General features: G+C 38.6%; 1 protein-coding gene across 1 annotated transcript in view; it reads right to left on the minus strand.

The window, feature by feature from the left end:
- Window positions 1-8,388: 8,388 nt before the first annotated feature.
- The window catches only part of meis2a (Meis homeobox 2a), a 102,972-nt gene continuing 100,552 nt past the window's right edge, over window positions 8,389-10,808 (minus strand). The window contains exon 12 of the mRNA XM_025063323.1: window positions 8,389-10,544. Coding sequence (XP_024919091.1) covers window positions 10,255-10,544 — 290 coding nt within the window. The 3' untranslated portion in view covers window positions 8,389-10,254. The remainder of the gene's footprint in view (window positions 10,545-10,808) is intronic.

Consider the following 10,808-nt stretch of genomic DNA (forward strand, 5'->3'; position numbering starts at 1 on the left):
TTGTGACGTGAAACAAAAAACATCGTGATTGGCCGGGTTCATGTGGGGCGGGGCTCCCGCAGCAGCGGCCGAAACACCAAAAAACATCGTGATTGGCCGGACTCCTGTGGGGCGGGGCTCCCGCAGCAGCGGCTTGTTTTATTTTATGTCGGAGTTTTTAGTAGAGGGTTGTCAGTTAAAGCAGTTAGTCCAAGTTAAAGCTTGAATTTAGTTAATGAAATCTGTTTAGGTGGAGTGGGCAACAAGGAACTCAACTTAAAAGTCACGTGTAAACTAATTTGCTAATTAATAAGAAAAAAGGAAGCGCGAAACATTAGTCCTTCAGAAAATGTTACTTCTTTCTCCAGATGGACTTCTTGCTACTCCTTGAAGTACTGAGTAACACAACATGTAAAAATGTGAAATTAAAAGCTCCTCCAGGATCGACGAATTTCGTTTGACCAAACACATGCGCGCACACACTGCTTCCCGTCTAGTTTATTAAAGGTTTCAAATCATTAATATTTTCTTATTATGGTCGAAGCAATAAAACATGTAATAAAAATAATAAAGAGACTCGTGTGTAAGTTCTGTACAGTACATCGGTATGAACTGTATACAAATGTACATACAGTACTATATGTATGCATACTGTACCTCGTTGTATTAAAAATACCGGTATAATGTAGATATAATAAAATATTTTGAAAAAAATGAATCTATCTTTGAATATATTATAAGTTGTGTATAATAATAATAATAATAATAATAATAATAGCAAACTGTTTTGCTGTGTCGGAACAAATGTGTGTGTGTGTGTGTAACTCTATCCTACAGACGCCACTCTATTTTTTTCCTCCTCCTCCTCCTCCTCACCCTCTTCCTCCTTCTCTTTCTCTTAGGCCTTTATGTCATTAGACTGTTTTGAAAAATAAGGAGAGGTTTTTAACTGCCATCCGAGACGATAATGGTTACCGATTCTATACTTTCAGTAATAATCTTCAAGTGGCTCGTGATTAATGATGGCAGCGTGAGGCTGAGGCTCCTCCAGGCCCCTGACTCCCCCTCTCTCCCTCTCTGCCACTGTCTCTCTACCACTCTCTCTCCCTCTCTGTCTCAGAAATGTTGCGGTCGCATATTATGAATAGCTCACGCAAATAACACACACACACACACATGTACAAACACAGAAAGGAGGCAGAGGAGGCAACAAGTCCCCAGGTGCAAAGCATAATATTGAGCCTACAATCCATCTTTATCGATTCCCCATCAGCGTGGTCGTCTAATACATGCATAAGGAGCTTTCTACCTGTGAGTAAATATGAGACCACCGGTCTTTAGAGGTCACGTTTTTAGGTCAGGGTCTCGGGGATCGTCACGTGACTGGGTGGAGGAGGAGGGTTAGTTTCTGTTTTATTTGTATTGTTTTGGGGTTTAAATAGAAGAGCAGAAACACGCGGGGACGAAATCAGGAGCCCGATCAAATGTGATTGGACGAAAAAAGAACACGTTATTTTATGCAGAGTAAGGTATTTTAACAGAAGTATCAGAGAATATTTGGGACGATATTTCTTAAGTGACCCCTAAAAATACTAATATCTAAATGTAAACCCCCTACAGGACTGGCCTATTTACTGAGCTGCAGCTCACTTTAGTGACACTCATTTAAACCGGAGCCGAAACAGAACTTCGTCAGAATATCATTATTATATACTATAGCTATAACCTGTAAAAGTATCAGAGTACTTCAAGTCAGACTTGTGAATATCATTATTATATACTATAGCTAGTATCAGAGTACTTCAAGTCAGACTTGGAAAGAAAAACATTATCGATGCACAAAAGGCAGCAGAAAGGTAGAAAATAATGTAAAAACTATTACATAACACATAACACTATTGATGATCAGAGGCAGATTATTGGTTCAGATGAGACAAACCCAGATCTCCTTGGTCATACAGATGTTAGCTGTATTCTTAAAGGAGAAAGGGAGCAGCATGTAACCCAAAGAACATCTTCCCCAGAACACATAATAGTAAGAATAATGGAAAAATATCTCACTTTATGACAGAGCTGGGAATCATTTGGTAAAAATGATGAAGGACACGAGAAACACGTGAGGACGAAACTGGTCTTCATACATGACCCAGACCACACTCTGGTCTGGAACGTTCTTCTGAAGTCTGGAGTGAATGGAACTGACTGACCTGCAGAAAAGACGGACTTAAAACCCAGTAAAAAAATCTCAGGAACCTGGGACAGAAACCTGATAAGAAATGAATACAAATCACTGCAGTCTGGCAATTTAACTTAAAGTATAACTTTTGACTTTTTATGTGCCTAGAAAAACACCATGAAGTCCATACAGGAAGTGGGATAATTTTTAAAAATTAATTTAAATAATTAAAAATTAATTTAAAATATAATACATTTACCAACCACTGTAACTACTGTCAGATCATAAACACATTTATATTGGCATCCAGTAGGGGTCGCCATCTTGTAAAAACAGTGTACCCAAGGTTGTGGTGGAGAGGGGTCTCTCTCTCTCTCTCTCTCTCTCTCTCTCTCTCCTCCCCCTTCTTGTGTTATTTACAGTTCTTGTGAAATGTCTCACTCTGCTGCTCTTGGCTCCCTGTAAGTTATTTCTAACCTTTTTTAAGCTCTCAGAATAACAGAGTGATAATAATGAGAGGTAAAAGAAAAAGAAAAAGTCACCAGGACAGTTAAGACATGAATTAAGGTGGAATCATGTGGAAATAAATCCTGGTTTATTTGTCAATCTTATGTGCTCCACTGCAGATAAACTGGGATTATTTCCCTGGAAAAATCAGGCTCTCATGTTGACAAGCTCAAGGGCCAAAAAAAAAAAAAAAAAAACAGAGAAAGAGAGAAGAAGAAGAAAAAGCAGGCCCCTGGGCTTCTCTAATTAAATCTTAACTGATGGAAATAAAGGTTTCAGCACCTCCAGGCTCCGCTCGTTTCCCTCTTTTTATTGCGCCTTATTTATTCTGCACTTATGCATGGCCTCCTTTCACCAACTTCACCAGCCCTGTAGCTATGCTATTCCAATAATTATCTTTTTTTTTAACTACATCACTGAGATTTGCCTGGGTGTCTGAGAGTGTGAGAGTGTGTGTGTGTGTGTGAGGGAGCTGTCAGTCACTTTTAAAGAAGACGAGCACCACTGGAGTGTGAAGGAAATCACTTCTAATTTAATAATAATCCCCCCCAAAAATCAGCCATTAAACCTTATTTTTAACATCTGCCCTCGGAGGAAATTCTCTGTGTGGACACTGAGCTCACGCAGCTGCTGCACTGTGGCTTTGAAACCAGTCAAATATGTGGACTCTGTGTTTTGGAGATTTTTTAAATCCTGTATATATATTTTTTTTTGGTCCAAATGTATTAAACAAACAGGCAGCGGTGGCTGCTGCTCTGTGGGAGAAAAAAAAAAAAGTCCAAGAAGGTGAGGTCCACGGAGAGCTCTGTTAAAAGCTTCCTGCTCCTGCTCACTGTTTGTCTAAGGAAATCCTATATCATAAATGATAAACAGATAACAGAGCTGTCTCCTGCAGACACGTCCATACGCTGTGAACAGGAGCCAGGAGGAGGAAGGAGGAAGGAGGAAGGAGAGGGAGCTGGAAAACTTCCTGCAGGGAGGAAGATGTTGACAAATAAAGAACACACGTCTTTGTTTTCACTGAGCTTCAAAATGAGATTTATACAGTGTGTGTGTGTTGATCAACGTCAAACAAACAAGGTGTTTTTGGTCACTACTGTAAAACATATGGCTCGGGGGCCATATCAGGCCCGCCTTATGGCGTTTACGCTGGTCGCCAAGATGCCCTTTGTGAAGAAATACTTCAATTTATATTTTATGCAACAAAATATTTGTAAGAAGAAATCAGATTAATTGTATTTCATTCCGATGCAGTAGGTGTATTTTCTTTATATTTGTTGCTCATACTTTTTCATACTCTTGTCTTTTCAATCTTGATTTTCACAGTAAACTAAGCAGGATTTGGACAACATTTAATTTTTTTTCTCTATGTCAATATCACACAGTATTCCAGCCCTGTCGGCCTTAGAAAAGAAAACCGGAAGAATTTCTAGAAACAGAAAAAACAGATTCACTACATAATATTTTATATTAAATCGAATTTTTTAATTTAAGATAAACTACTTTGGCGCCTTTAAATATTTACAGTCTCTCCAGCAGACATGCGCAGTTAGTAAAAAGCTGTGGATACGGCAGTTCGTTTTTGTATTTTTTTTTAAATCCTCGTGTATCATGTATCGCATTTTGTCATTCATGATTTTGTCATTCATCCTCGTGTATCATGTATCGCATCTGGAATTTTTCTTGCGTGTATTTTGTCATTCATGATTTTGTCATTCAGATACAAAATGATTTGTGAAAATAATGTACGTTTATTTGCGTTTACATTTTATTTATTGGTCAGTTTATTGCTGAACGTTTTACTGATAGTGATTCATTATCTGTTTATTTTTCTACGGTAAACTGTAAATGTAAATAAGTGTGAATGTCGTCGGTCTGTGACCAGTCTGGACACAGGTGGACAGAGGACAGGTTTGGGGCAGTTGAAAAAAAATTGATTAATGAGCTGAAAAAAATCTCCAACTTTTTATTTTTTTGATTTGTGAAAATTATAGTTTGTTACAACCGTAATATTTAATGTAGGTTTGATGATTTTCTGTTTTTGAAAGATTTATTTACATATAAATATATTAAAATAAATGATTCTTATTTTTCAAAGCATTGACATCAAAACATCATTTCCTCTCAGAGTCGGTTTCTGTTTTCACTGTTTTCGCAGATTCGTGGATTAAATTAAAATAAACAAAGAAGAAAATTCACTCTGTTCGTTTCGAGCCTTTACATTATTTTTTTATTTTTATTATTATTATTATTTTAGACTCTGTCTTGTCTCCCGTGATTGTGTTTTTTAAGTGAACGTCGAGAGGGAGACGAGCTCAGGTTTGACTTTTTCTTCGTGTCACAGAGGAATTATTGGAGAGAAATAAAAATAAATGAGGCAACGCTTGAGTTCAGAGCAGAGACAGAGAGAAGACGAAAATATACAGAGAGGACATGAAGTGTGTGTGTGTGTGTGTGAGTGTCTGGCCTTGCTGCTGGTTATTTCTGCACAGTTTGGATGGCACACACACACATCAACCCTGGCTTTAAAATAAAATAAAATAAAAAAAAAGCCAAAGAAAGAGAGGAGGGCAGGGAGACAGGGAGGCAGGAGAGTCTTTTGGTGGCGCTATAATAAAGCATTTTCCCCGGGCTTTATTGATCAGTCACTCTGAGCTAATGTAATTATCCTCATCAATAGGGAGACTGCAGGGAGAATCATTATGCGGTTGACATTGATAAATGATCAGCCAAATGCGGCCCTTTTCTCCCAGGGACCCCCGCCTCTGACCCGCGCACACACGCGCACGCACGGACACGCACACACAGGCCTACATAACGTAGTCATAGAAACACCTTATGGCAGGAGCAGGAGGAGGGGGAGGAAGGGGGGAGGGAGGAGGAAAAAAAGTGCTGAAATGTTTAAAAAAAGGAGGCCAATACTCACACACACACACACACACACACACACACACACACACGCACACGCACTGAGTCCCGAATACACAAATACACTGTCCCCCCAGAGTGAGCCATTTTGGGTACGGAGCCAGCTGCAGAGCGAAGGACGCGCAGTCCCTCCTGAGTGTGTGTGTGTGTGTATGTGCGCGCGCGTGTGTGTGAAAGAGAGAGAGTTTCTCTGCATGCGTCAATATACATGTAACAAATCTTAAAGAAACGCATACTTAAAACCAGATGTGCAAAAAATACAATCACAAACAATAAAATAAAATAAAAAATAAGAATGTGGTTGATGACGTGCACGGTGTTGGTAAAGAGTGTGTCTGACTTTTAACGTCTCTTCCACGCATACACACACACGCGCGTTGAGTTGGAGGAGGAAAAGTAGTGCGTGTTGCAGGGTTGCAGCAGCAGCAGCAGCAGCAGCAGCAGCAGCAGCAGTGGGGGAATATATTCCTTATTTTATTCGTGCAGCAACAGCCCGGACTGGCTTTGACAGGGAGGAGATGAAGGGGAGGAGTTGTTTAGCTCGGCTGGATCATCCATCATCCCTGTCACAGCAAATCGGCAAAAAGGAAAGCAGCAGAGGCAATCTACCTTCTGTCTCATCGGGGGGAAGAAAAGGAGGAGGAGGAGGAGGAGGAGGGGGAGGAGAGGGGGAGGAAAGAAAAGAAAGACACGGAAAAAAACTATTAATATTAAAATCCTCTCCATCCACAGTAATCCTCACGTTTTCTCTCTTTTTTCATCTGATAATCTCCGCACAAAACGGACGACTTCCTCCTTCCGTTTTCAGCCGCGCCATAATGGAACCACAGGGAAATAAATAACCAACTTTTCTTTTCCCGGTTCGTTCTGAGCAGCTGAGTAAAGATTAAAATAAAGTGCTGGTGTAAAACACTCACACACACACTCACACTCACACACACGGTGGAGTGAACACGTCACAAGGCCTCATTAAGGAAAACGCGTTAAAAATATGCAGATATTCAACCGTGATTTTTTCCCCCTAAAACAATAAAATTTAAAATAAAACCACAAAGTGGAAATAGTAATTAATAATTTAACAATAAGCTGAAAAGCAACAAGACGGGAATATTACTGTTATTACTATTATTTTTCAGCTTGAAGATATTTTTTAAATATTTAAATATCGTTTCATGTTTAATATTTTTTTCGATGAGTTTAAATTGTTACCAAATTTAATTTGATTTCATAAAAAAGTAAAAGAAAACGTTTCGCCCTTGTTTAGTAAAAATGGGCGAATTAAAAATGATGTTTATCAGAAAAACGATAAATTATTTTAAATGACTTTTTGCCTCAGAAATGAAACAAATACAATATAAAAAAACACAACAGCAACAGGCTGACATGGTCACAACCAAGAAAATGTATGTTTAAAAAAATAAAAACGAAAGTAAATTAAATTAAATTAAATTAAAATAAAAACGAAATTAAATTAAATTAAATTAAATTAAATTAGGAGGAATGATATATTTGCAAAATATAATTTTAAATGTTATCTGGCCAAGTCAGACAAATGCGTTTAATTAAAAAAAATTCGATCAGTGAGAGAAGAACAAAATGAAAATAATAAAATTACTACAATAAATTAGAACAAAAATTTGAATACATTCAGTTATAAAATTATTTTTAATTAAACGGCACACATCGAATTATCATTACTATTACTACTATTATTATTATTATTATTGTTATTATTATTAATATTGTTATAAGATGTATATTAAAACATTTTGTCAATTCTCAGACAGTTTTGACTCAGTGATTTTTAGTGCTGAATTCCTAATAATTTAAATTTAAAATGTAGGAAATAAAAACATGTCATAAATTCAACTAACTTTTACTGGACAAAGAAAAACAAAAGGAGAAGAAAAAAAAGATGTATATTAAAACACACACACACACACACACACTGTGAGCCGCAGTGATGTTGTCATCTGTGGTTTAAGGCTATGACTCGTTTGGCCGCGGGCGAACACAGACAGAGGAGCAGGAGAAAAGAGCAGAGCTGGTTTTTATCAAAGAGCGTTTGTGCTGCTGTGGCTGCCGCTGCTGGAGCGCACTCCCCAACGTGGCCGACAGGCGGCGACGGCAAGTGGCAAAAAAAGAAAGGAAAAGGCAGCAGTGGAGCAAAAACAGTGAAGAGAAAGAGATTCTTTGGTCCATTGTTTTAAAGACAGGAACAGAGAGAAAGGTGACGAACAAACTACGGATTATTTAGAATTATTCCTGGATACAGATTATTCTAAAGATTAAAGTCTAACGTCTACATCAGCGATGTATTTGTTTTTATTTACTCCGGGAAGTACAGCAGTGGAATAAAATGGGACATTCTGTTCTTTAAATTTAAATTATTCCGCACTTTTAAAATTGAAAATAATTTAAACTAATTATCGCTTTATTAATAGTTTAAACCCGTGCTGTGTTCGATGCGTGGAAATGTCATATTTCTTTTTTGTTTCCGGTTGCATTTGACACTTGTTTGTTATTTGCGCGCGGAAACAAATGGCCTTTGGAAGATACGTTTCCACATCATTTGTCACAGTCATTTTAGGAGGTTATTCAGTCTGGTTGGCCAGAACTCAGCACGACGGCTGGAAATCTGGGTAAAAAAACCCAAAACAACAACAACAACAAAAAAAAACAAACAAACTAAATTTTAACAAATGCAACTTCGTCCTTAAAATCAACAAACGTATTGAATCCCTATGATAAGAAGTTGTTTTTTTTCTCCCCCAAACACAGTTAATGAGACAAAAATCTAACAAAAATCAAAAATGAAATATTTATTACAGCATTTGTGACTGAACACCTTTTAAACATTACGTCACAGTCCTCATACAAGTATTTAATGTAATTTTTGACAAAGCTTAAGGGAGAGGAGGAGAGAGAGGGGGACAGAGAGAGAGAGAGAGAGAGAGAGAGAGAGAGAGAGAGACGGCTTCTTATCATCTAGTGAGGAACACGTGCTGAAAAAGGAAGGAATTCATGGACATACAATATCAATGCCACAGCAGATCTGAAACTAGCAAAAAACATTCTTTTTCAATTGAGGTAAACACATAGAATATCTAACATGAAACAATTAATAGACTGAACTCTGTACGAAGTTTGTTACAATATTCTCTCAGCTTTTTTTTCCAACCCTCCCCCTCCCCCAAAAGCATTGAGTTCATAATTTAAATTTTTTTTTTCCTTTTTTTTCCTCCAAAAGTTTTAGGTTTTTTGGTGCATCAACCGTCAAACGCTCCTCCAGGGCTGCAGAACCAACGTTTGTGTCACTTGTTATTGTCCTTATGGCAAGAATGCTGTCGATCCACAGATGAAGAAGCTCCTGCAGGAAGTTGCTCTTTTCTTTTTTTTTTCTTCTCTCAATTATTATTATTCCACTGTTAAGCTTCCTTCAGAAGGCTCTTACCAATGAGAGTCCCAGGGTACAAAAAAATAAAATAATATTAAAATAAAAATGTATAAAACCAACACAATCCAGTGCTTGGGCAAGTCAAACTTTTTTTTTCTCCTTTAAAACCTACAGGGCAACATTCATTCATGAACCAAAGAGAGGGAAGGAGTTAAAAAGTGAGAGAAGAAGAAAAAGAAAAGGAGGTGAAGAAGAAGACGAAGAAGAAGAAGAAGAAGAAGAAGAAGAGAGAAGGGCATGACAAATGTTCCGACTGAATCTTCTGGAGAGATCCGGTGTCATTTAGCAGCCTTTTCCCATCATGCCCTGTTTTTATGGGGGACAGGACCTGATTGTCCTCTGTGGTCTGTGGAGCCTGTTGTCGTTGTCGTTGTTGTTGTTTTTTTTTAAGATGCTCCATCTTCTTATTGTTGCTGTTGGGTTTTTTTCCTTTCTTTTCGTTCATTCATCCTTTCTTTCTTTTCTAGTGCTGTGCTGCGAGACAGTTTCTCCTCCACGAAGGAGCACACACAGTGTGGGAGCGAGAGAAAAAAGGTTAACCTTTAATTCTAAAAACTAGCTCAGGAAACATAAAAACCATGTGATCAACGAAGAAAAAAAAAAGCACAAGTTTTAACTTATTTATCTATACTTTTTATACTACAGTAGTTATAACTCTTGGAGTCTTTCTTATAAAAACAAAAAAAAAACTTCCGGAGTGATTTTTAAAAATGTTTCGGAGTGTTTCAGGAGCGCCACATGAAAGTGTACTTGAACACGTGTGGGATGACGTCCGTGTGAGTGTGTGAAAAGTGTGTGTGCGTGTGTTGTTTACATGTGTGCACGTGTCCGTCGGTTGCACAAGAACATCCTGTGATGATCTCAACCAAAAAAAAAAAAGCCCCAAGACTTTACAAAGTGTTCTCGTCAGCTTGGTCCTCCGTTTCCATGAAAGTAACAAAATTGACGAGTTTAAAAACAACACAAAAAAAAAAGAAGAAGAAGAAGAAAAAAAATCACAGCTCATCTGGAATTCTGTTTCTTTAGAGTCAAATTCTGGTCAAAAGAGTTCCTTTGTGTTTTTTTTTTTTATTCTCAAAAATAGTCTGAAAATAGGATTTTTGTTGTGAGCTGCTGCTTCCTCTACTTTTTTAAAACCTTGTAGCTGCTGCTGCTGCTGCTGCTGCTGCTGCTGCTGCTGTTGTTGTTGTTGTAGAAAAGTCCCCTACTACTGGGCATGGATGTCCAGACCTTGTCCTCCAGTACTCGGGTCGATGGGTGTGAGCAGAGGGGGTCTCTGTGCAGACATGGTCATTCCTGGGTGCGGCGAGGGTCCTCCGTGCATCAGCATGGCGTGGTGGTGAGGATGATTGGGCAGGTACGCGTGGAAAGGGGGTCCGTGACGGAACTGGGAGGGGTGGGAGGTCATCTGGTGAGGGTTGGCGTAGTTGGACCGGGCCATGCTCATGCCCATTGGACCGCTCTGAGGTACGTACTCGCCCGGCATGCCTGGCAGACCTGAGGCAGAGGCGGAAACAAGACCGATTGGTCAATTTTGGAACAGTTACGTTGATGAAATACAAAGATCAGGATTCTCAAACTCAAACAAGCTGAAGGCAACATCACTGTTCTGAGTTCAGTACAAAAAAAAATCATCAGTCAGTCAGTCATCTGTCGGCGGGTCAGAGACTCACAAGAAGAAAATAATTTTAGGCCAACATTATTATTTGATGTTTATTTAAGAATCCAGTCACGGGCTGGATTGGGCAATTTGGTGGGCCG

The sequence above is a fragment of the Cynoglossus semilaevis genome, chromosome 1 (genome assembly GCF_000523025.1).
Source record: "Cynoglossus semilaevis isolate Cse_v1.0 chromosome 1, Cse_v1.0, whole genome shotgun sequence".
Classification (NCBI taxonomy): Eukaryota; Metazoa; Chordata; class Actinopteri; order Pleuronectiformes; family Cynoglossidae; genus Cynoglossus; species Cynoglossus semilaevis.